Source organism: Erythrolamprus reginae, chromosome 5 (genome assembly GCF_031021105.1).
Source record: "Erythrolamprus reginae isolate rEryReg1 chromosome 5, rEryReg1.hap1, whole genome shotgun sequence".
NCBI classification, from domain to species: Eukaryota; Metazoa; Chordata; class Lepidosauria; order Squamata; family Dipsadidae; genus Erythrolamprus; species Erythrolamprus reginae.
This window is the reverse complement of record NC_091954.1, coordinates 65,586,228-65,605,167: the sequence shown is the minus strand read 5'-3', so window position 1 is coordinate 65,605,167 and position 18,940 is coordinate 65,586,228. Positions and strand designations below refer to the sequence as shown.

Here is an 18,940-nt window from a genome sequence, read left to right as displayed (position 1 = left end):
CGGTATTTTTTTTCTTTCCTTCCTGGCAAAAGAAGTAAATTTGGAAGTCTCTTCTGTTAAGGGCAGCTATGATAAAATGAGGGTTTAAAAAACAGGAATGAGTTAAGTAAGAATACAAGAAATGGACTGAAGCACAACGGCATAATTTTGATAGAAAAACAGCAAATAGCCAAGAGGAATTTAGATAGCTAATAGCATCTTGAATTTAAATCAAAGCGAAAAATAATATCTGAAATCCGGATGATAGTATTTGAAAAGGAGGTAGCACAGGATGAATGATATGTACCAGAATAAATTGGATAAATAATTAGGAAAATTGGATTAAGAATTTGGCATTTGATATTATATTGTATTGTATTGTAATTCAAGGTATATGAATTTAAATCTCTATAAGGTGTGGAAAAATAATAAAAAAATTATGCACACACACCCCCAAAAAAAAATACATTAATGGTTATCATGTATTTTTCATCCATCCATCCATCTAGATGGTAGGCAGATCTGAGAACATATTTTAACTACACATATAGAATCATTGCCATGGCAATCATAAAATATCCATTTGCCAAAAAGCAATCAGATGGCCGAAGTTGCTCCTTATCATTCCATTTAGTTCTTCAGGATAATATCTAACATCTTAACTTCCTTGAAGTTTTCAGTTAAAAAAAAGTGGGCACAGACTCTAGACTCTAGACCAGAGGTCCCCAACCGCCGGTCCGCGGACCGGGACCGGGCCGTTGGGGTTTTCCAGCCGGTCCGCGGCGGCGTTGCCCTCCCAGCAGAGGACATTATGCAGGACAGGGTGGGGCGTCGGGCAGGGCGGGGAGAATCAGGAGGCTCCTTTGGCGGCTGGGGGCTGCCTGGCTTTGTGATTTTGGCTGGGGGGGAGTTAGGAAGGTCCTACTTCTCCCCCCCCAGCCAAAAACTCAAAGCCTATCTGCTGGATACGGGCGATGAGCGGGACGAGCGGCGCCGAAGCCGGTGGCTGTGGCAGCTGCTGCAAGAGGCTTCCGCGCCGCTCTGTCCCACTCATCGCCCGTATCCAGCAGATAGGCTTTGAGTTTTTGGCTGGGGGGGGAGAAGTAGGACCTTCCTAACTCCCCCCCCCCCAGCCAAAAAGTCAAAGCCTATCTGCTGGATACGGGCGATGAGTGGGACAGAGCGGCGCGGAAGCCTCTTGCAGCAGCTGCCACAGCCACCGGCTTCAGCGCCGCTCATCCCGCTCATTCCCCGTGTCTGGCAGAAGCTGCTGCCCGAGTGCTCTTGGCTGGCGGGATTCAAAGTGCTGGGGTGGGGGGTGTCCTGACAGCCCCCCCACCCCAGTGCTTCGCCTCCCACTGGGACACCCCCCACCCCAGCACTTTGAATCCCGCCGGCCAAGAGCACTCGGGCAGCAGCTTCTGCCAGACACGGACAATTAGCGGGACGAGCGGCGCCGAAGCCGGTGGCTGTGGCAGCTGCTGCAAGAGGCTTCCGCGCCGCTCGTCCCACCCATTGCCCATATCCAGCAGAAGCTGCTGCCCGAGTGCTCTTGGCCAGTGGGATTCAAAGTGCTGGGGTGGGGGGTGTCCCAGCAGGAGGCGAAGCACTGGGGTGGGGGGGCTGTCAGGACACCCCCCACCCCAGCACTTTGAATCCCGCTGGCCATGAGCACTCAGGCAGCAGCTTCTGCTGGATACGGGCGATGGGTGGGACGAGCGGCGCGGAAGCCGGTGGCTGTAGCAGCTGCTGCAAGAGGCTTCCGCGCCGCTCTGTCCCACTCATCGCCCGTATCCAGCAGATAGGCTTTGAATTTTTGGCTGGGGGGTGGAGAAGTAGGACCTTCCTAACTCCCCCCCCAGCCAAAATCACAAAGCCAGGCAGCCCCCAGCCGCCAAAGGAGCCTCCTGATTCTCCCCGTCCTGTGGAGAAGTGTGGAGGGCTGCGTCACTAAGCTCCACCCCTCCATAACCCCACCCCCATATGACCAAAGCCCCGCCCCCCGGGCCGTGGAAAATTGGTCTAGCTTAAAGCCGGTCCCTGGTGCAAAAAAGGTTGGGGACCTCTGCTCTAGACTATTGAGCTACGCTTATCCCCTTTATGAGATTGTCTCTTTAAAATGTGAAACTCTATACTGACTTTCTGTGATTGGTAAAATGGATAGAACTTAATGAGATGATTAAATCAACTTCTTTGAAAAGACAAAAGATTATATAGTACATTTAATGATGACCAGAAGCACCTTCTAGACATTTTGCATGAAACAGAAAAAAAGATTTACAATTTATGTTTTGGATGATTAGACAGGACTTTAGAAAAATGAAAATTATGTTGTAAGCATAAAAAGTAAATTTATAATTTGAATTTATAATGTTTATATTTTCTTCTACTTTCTTCTTGTACTTTTAGCTTTCTGTTTCATTTTTTTCTCACTTTATATCAGTTTGTGTTTAATTTTATTTTCCCCTAAAAAAACTTGTATACCTCCCTGCACACAGTGTATTTTAGCTTCCAATTGTTTAATTAAACTATTCTGTGTGTACCAATTCACTAAATATACCTTCATACCAATTGGTGATATGCAGATATACAGGTAGTCCTCAACTTATAATCACAATTGAGCCCAACATTTCTGTTGTAAGTGAAACATTTGTTAAGTGAAATTCTGCCCCATTTTGCAACATTTCTTGCTACAGTTGTTATGTGAATCACTGCCATTAAGTTAATAACAACAAGCTGCTAAGTGAATCTGGCGGCGTCATTGACTTTGCTTGTCCAAAGTTTGCAACAGTTGGTCAGATGATCCCAGAACACTGCAATGGTCATAAATCTGAGTCCATTGCCAAGCATCTGAATTTTGATCACATGACCACAGGATACTACGATGGTCATAAATGTGAAAAATGATCATAAGTCACTTTTTTCAATGCTGCTGTAACTTCAGTCAATAGATGAACTGCTGTAAATTGAGGACTACCTGTACTGCTTTTCAAGGGCTACCTAGTGGAAGCTCGGCTCATATCCCAAATTTGAGCTCAGGTCTGGAACACTGAAGCTGACTGTAGATCTGAAGGTCAGTGGTTCAAATCTCATCACCGGCTCAAGGTTGACTCCATCCTTCCGAGGTAAGTAAAATGAGGACCCGGATTGTGGGGGCAATAGCCTAGCTCTGTTAAAAAGTGCTATTGCTAACATACTGTAAGCCGCCCTGAGTCTAAGGAGAAGGGTGGCATAAAAATCGAATAAATAAATAAATAAATAAAATGAAAGAAATCACGTAGAAGAGCACAGGACTCCACCAGTAGGACAATTCTCCAAAAACTAAACTGAGCAGGAACAAATCTGATATGGTAAGAATGCAAAAGAAAGTCAGAGTTTAAAAATGGACTGAATTAACTAGGGGTGGAAAGGAAAAATATTTTTGTTAGAACTCTGTCCATAACTGTTGGGTTGGCAATATATTGGCTGCGGGTGTTGCAGACTACCACAAGAGGGAGCTAGAGTTCACAGCTTATTTCTCTGGAGTTTCCTCTCTGTTTCTCTTCGTCTGACTACTCACTGTTAATGGCTACTCACTGTTAGGTTAGCTCTGCAATCTCTCTGTATTTAGTTATGTATTACAGCTAAAATGTGTTTAGGTTTCATATCTTTGTTTACTGATTATATCAAAGACAACTGGTAAGAAAGACTATGTAATTGGTAATATTTGGATTGTTATTCTAACTTATTATGTGTATGGCTTTAGATTGTTTATCTGAATATGCTATTTCTCAAAGTAAACTTTAATTCAAGATAGTACAGTAGTACCTCTAGATACGAGCTGCTCCACATGCGAGTATTCCAAGATACGAGTCACGATGGGAGTGAAATTTCTGTTCCAGACCTGAGCTCAAATTTGGGATACGAGCCGAGCTTCCACTAGGTGGCGCAAGAATCCTTGCTTCTGGTTATCTCCACAGGGAAAAACAAAGTCTAAAGCCATTTGTTCCAGATATGAGCTGATCGACATACGAGCTCCATTCTGGAATGAATTAAACTCGTATCTAGAGGTACTACTGTATATCTGTGTGTGGCTGAGTATTCACAACTAATCTCAATCTAAACGTTTCTGTGTGTGCACAACCTTGGTAAACAAGGATTACTCTGCTCATACATTAACAAATTCATTAAAAATTGCCCCCCTCCCCAAAATCCCTGTGGAATAGGAAGTTAGGAAGCATCTCAAAACATTGTCAATTGCTCCATTCTAAGTCCCTCTATTTCTATATGACCCAGGACAGAGCATATGCAACGAATGTACTGAAACAGACAACCTGAAGGAGAATACACAGAAATACACAAACTATAATGACACCACATATTATTTCACTGCGCGCAAAGTTTATAGCCACAACTAGTAAATGAATTGGTAAAAATTTAAAAAGTCATGTTTCACATGCTTTGTTGTGTTCTTGAGATAACAAAAAACAAATGCAACCCCCGCCCCCCAAATTGACAAGAGTTAGATTTACTATGAGCCTTGCCCCATTTCTTAATCTGGCAGAAAAATAAGTAGCAAAAAAGTCAGTGAACAGCAACTTTAATAAATGTTAACCTCAATTCAGAAGAGGACCCTCTAAATTTCTAACCCTGGTCTGCAATATAAGTTTGCTATGGACATACATATTTTTTACAGTTTTATGATAAAGAGAAAATTGAACTAGAAATGATAGGAGGAAAATTGAGAAATATCTATGTAATTGACATTCAAGATTATTTCTGAAGCCAATTGCCTGTAATAAGCTGAGTGATCATTCTCTTTGCTTGTTGAACAATTTATCCAGCAAGAATGAAAGATTCATAAACCAATTCCTATCCGTCGAAAGATAAAAACTCCGCTGCAGAAGCTCCTAACCTATCATCAATATTAAAGACATATCTGAGACAAGCCATATACCATATAATAATAATAATAATAATAATTATTATTATTATTATTATTATTATTGTTATTATTATATATATATATATTATTATTATTATTATTATTATTATTATTATTATTATTTATTAGATTTGTATTCCGCCCTTCTCCGAAGACTCGGGGCAGCTAATTGTGACTGTTTAAAACTAACAAATAATTTATAACTTACAGCATACAGCAATATGGATGAAATACACATTTTCAACAGTGATGCCCTTGAGGGTATTAGTATTCAGGATAGTACCATCATACACTAATCCATGAAAGTAATCTAAAATATTTGTTTCCGAATAAGCTGTGTAACTGGAAAGATCCTCAAAAACATTTGAAGGGCAATGATAATGATCACTATTAATGCTAAGAATTGGTGTCAAACAACTAATCAGTGTGAGAAGTTAATAAAAAGATTCCTTGAAAATGATTCAATATGAAGAAGATGGGGGAAAAAACATCTCTTCTCAAAGATTACCAAAAGATCCAAGACCCAATTCAGGTTAAATTACAGAAAATACACACCATCTATGATATTGTTCTAGCATTCACATAACCTCTGAAACTCTTTTCAACTTGTTCTATAGTTTTTATGCCCATTTGCTAAATAAATATAGCTTTTATTATAGAAAAGCTGGAACTGCTCAGCCTACATCCTCAGAATACCCTCTATTTACAGTGTGATATTATTCAGAAATGTATGTTTAATTATATTCTGATGAAAACTGGTATATACAGAATTTGTATACTCAATAATAACTAGTCAATAAACTATTTGCTTAAAAATAGTCCCAACCTGAAAGAATTTAATAGTACAGTGTTCCCTCGATTTTCGCTGGGGATGCGTTCCGAGACTGCCCGCGAAAGTCGAATTTCCGCGAAGTAGAGGTGCGGAAGTAAATACACTATTTTTGGCTATGAACAGTATCACAAGCCATCCCTTAACACTTTAAACCCCCAAATTGCAATTTCCCATTCCCTTAGCAACCATTTAGATTATTACTCACTATATTTATTTATTAAAGTTTATTAAAAAAAATATTTATTAAAGGCACATGAAAGTTTGGTGATGACATATGACGTCATCAGGCGGGAAAAACCGTGGTATATGGAAAAAAAACCATGAAGTATTTTTTAATTAATATTTTTGAAAAACAGTGGTATAGACTTTTCGCGAAGTTCAAACCCGTGAAAATCGAGGGAACACTGTATTACTGTTAATGCAGTGGTTTTTTTCTGCTTGTGGCACTCATATATCAAGGAACCAGAAAGCAGAGTTGCTCTTTCCCTATGCTTACCCAACATACCTGGAATCAAGAGAAAAGCACTTAATTGGGCATTGCATTGTACTGTAATAGGAATTCTCTACTGAAAAACATTTTGATGCAACTCAAATCAATCCACAATACAGACACCTGGACACATACCACAAAAAAGTTAACAGGTTTCTTTTGAAGACATAACAGCAAGGATGGTTGGCTATCTTTTATCTGTTCAAGGATAGTTTTGTTCCTTTCTTTTAGCTTTCTTACTTTCTCCTTCCCCACCAACTCTGAATGAAAGTTTTCTCCTTGCATGGAACATTCATCACATTTGTCCTCTTCTTAGAGGAAGATATTATGACCTTCAAAGTTTTGAGAAAAATTGAAAAGATCCATACACAAACATATGCATTCACACCCAGGCAAAAAAGATCAACTACCAGTTTCTAGAATGCAAGGAAACCTCTGTGAAAATGCCCAGGAGCAGCATAGAGAATGAGGGATAAGAGGAAAAATCACTTGAGTCCCTACTGGCTGACTGAAGATGCTTGTGAGTTTACTGCTGTCTCCATCTGCTCTTTTCCATATTCCTGATTATAGTATCCCAAACAATAAAGGCAAAAAAAAAGCAAGAGTTGAAGAACTCTGCCTTCATCTCCACTGTATAATTAGGCAAAATAGTCAAAATGATCTGCTGTCCCTCCAGAGGAAAGTTTTTTCCTCCAATAACCACATAATGTAGGTCAGAAGATCCCCATTCACCAGCCTATGTTCATAGCCATCCAACAGGGGCAAAATTATCATATCAAAGTAAGCAACAATTTATGCCCCATTTAAATAAGAGCACCAGAATAGTACAAGTGGTGGAAAAGACAAAGGTTGTACTTCCAGCTACTACTTGGAAAGTTTTTCAAAAGAAAAACCAGAGAACTAAATTTGAAAACATTCAAGTCACATTTACTAATCTTGCCTTTTAGTTAACCATTTGTTGACTGTTTTCATTAGGCTGAATGACAAGTACTTTTACTAATAATTATTAACAAGCGATGGTATGCAGAATCAGAAAACAAAAAATGGTCATACCCTAAACCTTTTAAACCCAATGCCATAAATTGGTGAAGATTTGTCATGAAAACTTCACAAATAAAGCTTATAATGGTAACTCAAGGTTTATCTGAGATTGATTTAACCTGGTAGTCTTCCAAGGACCAAAAGAGGAAAGGGTAGAGTAGCTGCTTGTTAATTGCTTGCTAAATTATTTTAACTGTTAGGTAAATTAACTTTTTATTAGTATTGTGCCAATCAAGTATAGCCCATATAACCAATGATTAAATATTCAACACTTTGATTTTAAGAACATTTCAAAAATCAAAAACATACTAATTGTAGAATCTGCAATCTTCTAAAAAAATTTAAATTACAAAAAAAAATACTTGGAGGTCCTTCTTCCTATAGGAAAAAAAATCATTTCTTCAATGTGTTTTATGAAGATAAATACAGTAAAGGTATTTTTAAGAATACTGTACACCAAATCTATACAGAAATGGTATTCCAAAAAAAAGTAAGTCAGGAATGTTTCTTATGAAGGGCAGAATCTTTTCCCTCATTAATCTATTTGTTCAGATGGTAGATACAATAGCCATATGTGGGAGAAAACATCTCATACTTCATATTCATTAACATGAATATATCACAATAAAGGAAGTACAGTGTTCCCTCGATTTCCGCGGGGGATGCGTTCTGAGACCGCCCGCGAAAGTCGAATTTCCGCGAAGTAGAGATGCGGAAGTAAATACACCATTTTTGGCTATGAACAGTATCACAAGCCATCCCTTAACACTTTAACCCCCTAAATTACCATTTCCCATTTCTTTAACAACCATTTACTCACCATTATTACTGGTACTCACCATTGAATAAGGCACTTAGTGATCCTGATACTGTATTTATAAACATAAATATTTATTAACAATAATTTTTTTTGTTATTTATTTGCAAAAATTATTAGTTTGGCGATGATGTATGATGTCATCGGATGGGAAAAACCGTGGTATAGGAAAAAAACCGCAAAGTATTTTTTAATTAATTTTTTTGAAAAACCGTGGTATAGGCTATTCGCGAAGTTCGAACCCGCGAAAATCGAGGGAATACTGTATAACTAGACTATCAAACTCATGATGCCCTTTCTATAAAAAAACAGGTTATGTACTCAAACATGGGTAACAAAAAAACATTTTAGATGGAAACTACTATTTGCCTCTTCAAAGGTATTACCTGGACTAGGCAGTAGAATAGATTTTAGCTTCCAAATCTCGAATTTAAAATTTAGTGACACTGAAAATTACTTTTATGTTACATACTCTGGCAGTGTGTAATCAATCACATCTTACAGCTGCAATAGTTTAACCCTGTAAATTTATTCAGCTAACTTCATACTTTCTGAAATTGATGCTTATCTCTTCCCTCTTGTTTTCAATATGAGAACAGACAATTTTTCAATGCTTGCAAGGATCAGCTTTCTCCCACCATAATTCCACTGCCTTACAGTTTGTTTCTCCCAAATTTTGAGAGATTACCTTTAAATTGTATAATATGAAAATTAAGAAACATGCAACACTTGCAAGCTTTATAGGAAAAATACATGTCACTAGATGCAATGAAACATTGCCTATTGCTTTGCCATACAGGCAGACCAACCACTAATCAGCATTTTGGTTTGGGTGGGCTATCTTTCTCCAAACTCAGCAATTGGTAGTACCAGTGCAGTTACTGGACATAGTGGTTATTGGCTAAATTTATTTGTATCCACCATTATTTATACAAATTACTTAAGGCAGCAAACATATTCCACACATCCACCTCCTCCTTTTTCTTTCTTTTTTTTTGCACAACTTTGTGGACTGAATTGAGTTGTAAGAGAGTGACTGGTCCAAAAGAGATGCCTGGGAAATGCAGATTTCTTGCCATATCAAGGAAAGCAGGATGAAAGCCTTTAGGGCAGGGATAGGCAAAGTTGGCTCTTCTATGACTTGTGGACTTCAACTCCCAGAATTCCTGAGCCAATCATGTTAGCTCAGAAATTCTGGGAGTTGAAGTCCACAAGTCATAGAAGAGCCAACTTTGCCTACCCTTGCTTTAGAGCAACAGGGAAGAAAGGTAGATCGGGTATAGAGTATATTGCTTTAGATACAATTTCTACTCAGAGATGCCTCTGCTTACAACACACTATAAGATTGGAAGTGGACCATATGGTTTCAGGGGAATGAGGGTGGAAATGTAGTAGTTTCTACACAAACTCACCAATTTGTGGGTACCTACAAAGAAGAATGTCCTTAGCTTTTGCTGTCATGTGATACCAAGATGCAATAAGGCAACAAAGAATGCTCATAATAGAATAACAGCCTTAAACATATACAGTACATCAGAGATTATATTCCTTGGTTACGTTTTGCAACAACCTATCTAGCCTTTAAAAAACTTCTCACAAATAGAATTTTTTCCAATACAATGTTGCTAATCCAAAATTCTATCATACAATATTTAAAACAGAACTCATCATTTTACTGATAAAAAATACCTTCCTATCATGATACACTTTATAACTTGCAAACCTCTTTGACACCAAAGACTACACAAATTCTTCTGCACCTTAGGTGCAGACACCTAGATACCTTAAAAAAAACATTTGTATAAAATGCTTCTTACCTTGTGTTGTTCAGATGCTAATCTAATCAAGCCTCACACACACACACACAAAATAATAAGCATTTTCATTTTTTTCCCTAAATCCCATCCCATCCTCCAATGTGTACTCCCAGCCTCACAATGTTCTGATCCAAAACTCAGCCTTCTGGGCTCCTTCATTATACAAGCCAGGCCTTCAGTCCAGATTTCTATAAAATCCCTTAAAACTAAAAAAAACTAAAACAGAAAGAAAATCCAAACAGGGGAACTTCTTTCCATTGGAAACCCGCTACAACTGAGGACCATCTATGCAAAAAACCCTGATGGAGAAACCTATGAGGTTTCCTTAATTTTCTCATTATGCCGTAAGAATCTCAATTTCTCAATGTATGTTTGTTTGTTTTACTCTAGACTCTTTTAAAAGATAACTGTTGCCCTTATGAGTTGTTAACCCGGATAAATCTCCTCTTCTCCACAAGTCTCCATCCTCCTCCTCGGCTCCCTACTACCATTACCAGCCGACAGCCATTGGCAACCCCCTTCTCCTTGCAATCCCCTCCCCACTCTTTTCCTTCTTACCATGAATTTCAGGGCTTTCTCTTGTACCACAGCCTCGGAGGGCTCCATAGCCTCGCCAATTCGCTTCTGGTGGAGCTGCCGTTCCTCCGCCACCTCCGGGCCTCAGCCGGCCTTGGGCCTAGCGCCGCCCCTCCCCCAAGCCTGCCTCTCTCTCTTTCTCACTTAGTGCAAGGCCGCAGCCAGCGCTGTTAGAGAGAGAAAGGTCCGTTGTTCTCCGGCTCATGTAAATGGGAAATGTAGTTCCCGGGAGCTCCTGAGAAGCAGCCGAGTGTGTCCAAAAGCACTACATTTCCCAGCCACCCTTGCGCGAGAGGAAATGCTGCACTAATCGCCTCTTTAATCGAGCACAAAAGTGGGGGCTCATAGAAGCGGTTGAATACGGTAGTTGGAATAGGTAGAGGGGAGGAAGAGAAGACTTCGGGTTGAATCTTCCTAGCCCGAAAGAGAAAAGGCTAATGAAAACTGAAGTGTGTGTGTGTGTGTTTTTAACGAGACAGTGTGAATTGAATTTTAGGACGATACTGTTGGGGTTTTGCGTACATGACCGAAGAATGCATTTGGCTTAGCATCTCTTATGGATCAGCCATTGTGATGTACAAACATATGCTGTGTTAATATATTGTGTGACACCAGCTGTGTTTATTCAATAAGCATTAGCTTAAATATACCCTGGCTTGGCATGATATATGGATTTAACGAGGGAATTAACGTTTTTAATTAGCTGTTGAAGAAAAAGTGACTCCAATAGGGTGCTGTGTGTGGTGTTAGGATTGTTTTTAGCACACATACATCCACCATCAAATAATTGCTGAGGCTCAAGTAACTCAAGTGGATCTGAAACCCAACTTATTGTGTAGCACCTTGAGACCAACCCAAACAGAGGAACTCACTTTAATCACCTCTACATGCAAAAAAAAAAGGTTTGCAATAGCAATGACTCTTGTTTCCAATTGCAACCATTTTAGTCTCCTGCCCAAAATAACTGGTAGTATACTGTAGTACTATATCATTTTACTCATTGGCCTGTTTTCTTTAGAGAGTCATGAGGAATAGGGATCTTAAGTTACAGGAAAGTAAATTCCAGCTGAATGTTAGGAAAAGATTTTAACAGGAAGACCTAATTCACCAGATCAACAGCAAAATTAATTACCAAGTATATGATGGAATATACTCAATTTGAAATGCTTTAGTTGGATTTTTAAACAAAGTTGTGGATTAGGTTTGTTGACCAAAGTGTCCCTTATACCTCAGTGATTCTTTTATCCTATTAATTAGTCCTGTCCTGAGTACATGCTCAGTAGTGAAAAACTAGCCAGAAAAACAGCTGAGGAGCTGAGCATCTGGGGCTTCAGAAGAAGCAATACAGGTTCGTATAAAACAGGGGCAGGAGAGTGGGCCCACTTCCAAGCATGCACACACAAAAGGTTCTGCGTGTGCAAAGGAAGAAAACCGGGGGGGGGGGCAGGGGGGGAATGTTATTTTTAAAGGGGGGAAAAAGATGGCAGCTCCCATGGACCGACACTGACTGGTCTGGTTCCATGACATCACCAGCGAGTTGCTACCGGTTTGGGCGAAATGGTCCAAACCAGAAAGAACCCTCCTCTGCTGAAAGGTAATAAGATAAGGATTGAAGGAAACTTACATGGTGCTGTAAAGACTTGTCAATCCAAATGTTTTTAATCCTAATACTAAAAAGCAGTTTAACAAGCAGTTTCTGAAAATAATAAGAAAAGGAAGAATGTGAAGTTTTGTTTCAGATGTGCTGACCATAATTTGAGCAAGAAGACTATTCTCTTGTGTCCCAGAGCTTTAAACCCATTGCACACCACTATCTTGCAGCCTCTTTGTAAGGAGCAACTGTCTGGACTACTTTTGGTACAAATCGGTGTACTTTCCACTACAGCCATTGGCTCCATTTTTTGCACAGCTACCGTCCATCTTCCAAAATAATATTGTAAACCTTACCATAATCCTCTTGGTCAAAACAATCTGATAACAAATTATTTAGTGTAATTGAAGAATCCTTTTTCCAATTCTAAAGTTTTATTAGCAGAAAAGTGATATTACTATACTGTATATACCAATGACACACTGAACAGATATGTAATCAAGAAGCTAAACAGATTAACTGAACGTTATTTTATTTCGAAAGTTATTTTATTTATTTGGTATAGTGCAATAGTTAAGGTTCTGGATTGACAGCAGAATAGTACAGCATCAGGCCCAGAAGCTAATTGGATTAGTTTGCTTTTTCTCATAATGTAGCCACCTAATTGAGAAAGAAGGACTCACTGGAGAAGAACCTAATGTTGAAAATGATTGAAGAAGAAGAAAGGGATGACAGAGAATAAGGTGGCTGGAGGGAGTCACTGCAGCAGTCGGCATGAGCTTAAATAGACTCCAGAGCAGGGGTCCCCAAACTTGACAACTTTAAGCTATGCTGGCTGGAGAATTCTGGGAATTGAAGTCCACAAGTCTTAAAGTTGTCAAGTTTGAAGACCTCTGCTCCAGAGGATGGTAGAGGACAGGAAGGCCTGGAGAAACATTGGCCATAGGGTCATAATGGGTTGGACACGACTTCATAACTAACAACAACTTTTTCTCAGTCCAACCTATCTCTTAGAGTGGTAATGGAAGATGGACTCACTGTTTACATTGTTTTGAACTTCTAAAGGAAAGATGAGATATATATATTTAACAACATTATTAAAATTAAAATAACAGTGAGGATTTTATGGCAGAAATATAGTAGCGGCAGGAAAAAAATTATTTACCATGTGCTTTTCTGATCAAGAATTTCAGGCCCCAGATTGGAACACCTGCTGTTTCCCTGAGGAGTTGAATATTTGCTATACAATCTAAAAGCAGCTGTAACTGTTGGTCCAAGATAAATTAAGGTGTTCTAGTACTGGAATGATCATATAAACATCTGTAACAGCACAGAGGATCCTTGGATTAATCAGGAGAGGCATCTGTATGACTGACACATAGAGAAATCGGAGTTGTCGAAGCAATTATGAAAGATCTGTGATTACTTTTTTTATTGTGTATGATGGTTTTTTTTAGTTTAGCCTAGAAACCATCTACACCTAAGAATCTGATAATTATAGACATTAGCACTGCCTATTTTTATTTTGGGAGAATTAAAGACAATAACATTTTCTGCAGGTTAGCAGCTATTTGTTTTCCTTGTCAGAAAATTCAGCTTAATTAACTAAAAGAAAGTTGAAAGGCATATTTTAAAGCTAACTTATGATGCTGCAAGCAATCTTAAAACTGGAAAATGTTGTGGAGCTCTTCCCTCCTCGGTTCATTTTCCAAGGAATTCTACCATGTTACAGGATACAGTGATCCCCGAGTTTCGCGATCTCGATCTTTGCGAAATGCTATATCGCGATTTTTCCACCCGATGACGTCACTCCCTTCCTTTCTCATCTTTCTTTCTCTCTCTCTTTCTCTTGCTTCTTCCTCTCTCACACTCTCTTCCTCCCTCTCTCATCTCTTTCTTTCCTTCTCTCTCTTTCTCTATCTCTCCCCCTCTTGCTCTCGAGCGGCAAGCGAGCAGCTGGGCGGGCGGGTGAACGGGCAAGCGGAGCGGCCGGCCGGCCGGCCGGGTGAACGGGCAAGCGAGCAGCCGGGCGGGCGGGGCGAACGGGCAAGCGAGCAGCTGGGCGGGCGGGTGAATGGGCAAGCAGAGCGGCCGGCCGGGCAGGTGAGCGGGCAAGCGAGCAGCCGGGCGGGCGGGTGAACGGGCAAGCAGAGCGGCCGGGCGGGCGGGTGAACGGGCAAGCGAGCAGCCGGGCGGGCGGGCGAACGGGCAAGCGGAGCGGCCGGGCGGGCAGGTGAACGGGCAAGCGGGCGGCCGGGCGAACGGGCAAGCGGAGCGGCCGGGTGGGCGGGGTGAACGGGCAAGCGAGCAGCCGGGCGGGCGGGTGAACGGGCAAGCGGCAAGCGATCTTGGGGTTTCCCCTTTGCCTGGGCGGCGGGAAGACCCAGGGAAGGTTCCTTCGGTAGCCCAACAGCTGATCTGCTCCGCAGCGCGGCGGCAGCGAGGAGCCGAAGATGGGGTTTCCCCGTTGCCTGGGCAACGGGGAAACCCCATCTTCGGCTCCTCGCTGCTGCCGGGCTGCGGACCAGATCAGCTGTTGGGCGGCCGAAGGAACCTTCCCTGGGTCTTCCCCGCCGCCCACACACAAACTCCACCATCTGCGCATGTGCGGCCATGGAAAAAGGGGCGCGCATGCGCAGATGGTGTTTTTACTTCTGCACCACTACATCCCGAAAAATCGATTATCGCGAGGGGTCTTGGAACGGAACCCTCGCGATAATCGGGGGATCACTGTATTCTTGTTTCAGATGGAATTACATATGAAAGTTTGGCTTTATTATCACACATACCTTTTTTTCATATAAAGACGCAACCATACAACCCCTACACTGCAATTCAAAATACCCTCACAAAATATTTTTTAAGGATGCTTCCTCATAATGTAATCTTCTGCTCCTATCTATATACAGTGATACCTCGTCTTACAAACGCCTCGTCATACAAACTTTTCGAGATACAAACCTGGGGTTTAAGATTATTTTGCTTCTTCTTACAAACTATTTTCACCTTACAAACCCACCGCCACCGCTGGGATGCCCCGCCTCCAGACTTCCGTTGCCACCGAAGCGCCCATTTTTGCGCTGCTGGGATTCCCCCGAGGCTCCCCTCCATGGGAAACCCCACCTCCGGACTTCCGTGTTTTTTTGATGCTGCAGGGGAATCCCAGCAGGGCAAAAATGGGCACTTCGCTGGCAACGGAAGTCCGGAGGTGGGGTTTCCCAGCGAGGGGAGCCTCAGTGAAATCGCAGCATCGCAAAAACACAGAAGTCCGGAGGTGGGATTTTCCATGGAGGGGAGGCTCAGGGAAATCCCAGCAGTGCAAAAACAGGCGCTTCGGCTGGCAAAAGGGGTGAATTTTGGGCTTGCACGCATTAATCGCTTTTCCATTGATTCCTATGGGAAACATTGTTTCCTCTTACAAACTTTTCACCTTAAGAACCTCGTCCCGGAACCAATTAAGTTTGTAAGACAAGGTATCACTGTATAAGATTGTTTTCATCATTTCTTGGCACAGCTATGTGATTTTTGGTGGGTTGGCGGCAACCATGGTGATGACACAGAAGAATCTGGAACTACCCAGGTTTTCCCATCTCACCTTGAACTCTTTTGAAATATCTGATCCAGCAATGCCAGAGTGACAGATGAGAAAGAGGAAGACATGTGATAGACATACTTCTGACTGAGATTGGAGATGGAAAGAATGTGAGAAGGCAAGAGAGACAAATCAACAGGAGGCCAATGGAGAGAGAACAAAGAAGTGGGAAAATGGAAGAGCAAGAGAGAGTTAAAAAAAGACTCACTGGGTCTTTCAGATAGACAAATGAGATGGGGTGCAGAACTTGAGCCACAAGCTGAAAGAGAGCTTCTTGGTAAAACAGGAGGGGCAGGTGGGCCCCACCACTTATCTCCAAATCAAGTTTTGACAAGAGTGCTAAATCTCCTGTCTGTCAAAACTGCTAGCGCTACCCACTTTAGCAAGAGTGATGGCTGCTTGTTTTTCCTACATGGCAGGTAGGAATGGGAATGCTGGCTGGAAAGAAAACAATGTTAGGAAAAGAAACACAACCGTCAGTGGTGAAGATGGAAGCATTTACTGTAGCTCCAAGGAAAATATCTTTGCTTTCTACCATTCTGGGATCCTGGGGGTATGGATGACTGCCTATCAGCTTTGGAGAGAAAAAACCATTTAAAAACTAAAATAAATTACTATATAAAAGAAAAAAAGAAGATAGTGAGTATAGACATAGTGTATGGAAAATAATATATCAGTAATATATTTCAATTCTCATAGAATTTAAAATTCATTATTTCGTTATATCATTGATTACATAAATAAGTGAATGTATAAAATAGAATTCTCGGCTCCAATTGTAATACAGAGTCGACTGACAACGAGTCAGTCGAGGTGACTGGGGCACGTACTTGTCCACCTGTCTGGGAAGAGTTTGATCTGGTGACACCTGATGAAGTGGACAAGGCCATTGGAGCTGTGAGTTCCGCCACCTGTTTACTGGATCCGTGTCCCTCCTGGTTGGTCTCGGCCGGCAGGGAGGTGACACGGAGCTGGGCCCAGGAGATTACCAATGCTTCCTTGGGGAGGGGAGTCTTTCCAACTCTCTATAAAGAAGCGCTTGTGCGCCCCCTCCTCAAGAAACCCTCCCTGGACCCAGCCATACTTAATAACTATCGTCCAGTCTCCAACCTTCCCTTTATGGGAAGGTTGTCGAGAAGGTGGTGGCACTCCAACTCCAGCGGTCCTTGGAAGAAGCCGATTATCTAGGTCCCCAGCAATCAGGCTTCAGGCCCGGTTACAGCACGGAAACCGCTTTGGTCGCGTTGATGGATGATCTCTGGCGGGCCCAGGACAGGGGTTTATCCTCTGTCCTGGTGCTTCTTGACCTCTCAGCGGCTTTCGATACCATCGACCATGGCATCCTTCTGCACCGGCTGGAGGGGTTGGGAGTGGGAGGCACTGTTCTTCAGTGGTTCTCCTCCTACCTCTCTGGCCGGTCGCAGTCGGTGTTAGTGGGGGGTCAGAGGTCGGCTCCGAGGTCGCTCCCTTGTGGGGTACCTCAGGGGTCAGTCCTCTCCCCCCTGCTATTCAACATCTACATGAAACCACTGGGTGAGATCATCCAAGGACATGGGGTGAGGTATCATCAATATGCCGATGATACCCAGCTTTACATCTCCACCCCATGCCCAGTCAACGAAGCGGTGGAAGTGATGTGCCGGTGCCTGGAGGCTGTTGGGGCCTGGATGGGTGTCAACAGACTCAAACTCAACCCGGATAAGACGGAGTGGCTGTGGGTTCTGCCTCCCAAGGACAATCCCATCTGTCCGTCCATCACCCTGGGGGGGGAATCATTGCCCCCCTCAGAGAGGGTCCGCAACTTGGGCGTCCTCCTCGATCCACAGCTCACATTAGAAAACCATCTCTCAGCTGTGGCGAGGGGGGCGTTTGCCCAGGTCCGCCTGGTGCACCAGTTGCGGCCCTATCTGGACCGGGACTCATTGCTCACAGTCACTCATGCCCTCATCACCTCGAGGTTCGACTACTGTAATGCTCTCTACATGGGGCTACCTCTGAAAAGTGTTCGGAAACTTCAGATCGTGCAGAATGCAGCTGCGAGAGCAGTCATGGGCTTACTTAGGTATGCCCATGTTTCACCATCACTCCGCAGTCTGCATTGGCTGCCGATCAATTTCCGGTCACAATTCAAAGTGTTGGTTATGACCTTTAAAGCCCTTCATGGCATCGGACCAGAATACCTCCGAGACCGCCTCCTGCCGCACGAATCCCAGCGACCGATTAGGTCCCACAGATTGGGCCTTCTCCGGGTCCCGTCAACTAAACAGTGTCGGTTGGCGGGGCCCAGGGGAAGAGCCTTCTCTGTGGCGGCACCGGCTCTCTGGAACCAACTCCCCCCGGAGATTAGAACTGCCCCTACTCTACCTGCCTTCCGTAAACTCCTTAAAACCCACCTTTGCCGTCAGGCATGGGGGAACTAAGACATCTCCCCCTGGGCATGTTTAGATTGTGTATGGTATGCTTGTGAGTGTGTATGTACTATATGGGGTTTCTTTTTAAATCTTAAATGTTTTAAATGTATTCATATTATTTATGATTTGTTTTTCTCTGCTGTGAGCCGCCCCAAGTCCTCGGAGAGAGGCGGCATACAAATCTAAATAATAAATAAAATAATAAATAAATAAATTCATGATATAATTCTCAGAATGTAAATCACAAAATTGTAAACATTAATATTTATACTAATGTCACCACTATTTATCACTACCTAAATAAAGGCACATCTTATAAAAGAAAAAAAATAAGTGCTAAAACATGAATACATTAAAATTTGCATTTAAAAAATGAAAGAAAGGTAACCAGATCTCATGCAATATGCACATTATTTTAAAGCCTGTAATTATTCTCCTGCAAATAAACTTGTCCAACAAGACCAATTTCCTTCAAGAATCTTCAAGAAATTCTTGAGTTTCATATATAACAATTATTTTTTTAAATATTCATTCTTATTTACATATGTCAATATATATATATATATTATTTATTTTACAAATGCTTGCTTAGAGACCTCTGAACATTTGGGAACAGTTTTAGATATGTTTATTATAAATATGATTAATTTTATTTATTCCATTTTTTAGCTTGTATCGTTTTAATTTTGAAACAAAAGATAACCATTGCAGTAGTAGTATCATCCCAGGGAAAATCCATGTAATGCCATTGTCTTGATTTTTTTTTTTTTTTTTTTGCATTAAGTTGATGCCTCAGATTCTTTATCAGAAATGCTCATCCCTTGGACATATTCAATACAAATAGAAAGTGTAATTCTATTTGCAATTAAT

General features: G+C 41.8%; 1 protein-coding gene across 11 annotated transcripts in view; it reads right to left on the bottom strand.

Moving 5' to 3' along the window:
- The window catches only part of BTRC (beta-transducin repeat containing E3 ubiquitin protein ligase), a 199,680-nt gene extending 188,997 nt beyond the window's left edge, over positions 1-10,683 (bottom strand). For 3 of the 11 annotated variants that reach the window (XM_070752861.1, XM_070752858.1, XM_070752869.1), the window contains exon 1: positions 10,459-10,683. Coding sequence is in view for 7 of the 11 variants with exons in the window: in XM_070752858.1 (XP_070608959.1) it covers positions 10,459-10,506 (48 nt within the window). In the remaining 4 variants the exon portion in view is untranslated. The remainder of the gene's footprint in view (positions 1-10,458) is intronic. The other 8 variants (XM_070752859.1, XM_070752860.1, XM_070752863.1 and 5 more) reach the window with 5 other exon arrangements.
- Positions 10,684-18,940: the final 8,257 nt, after the last annotated feature.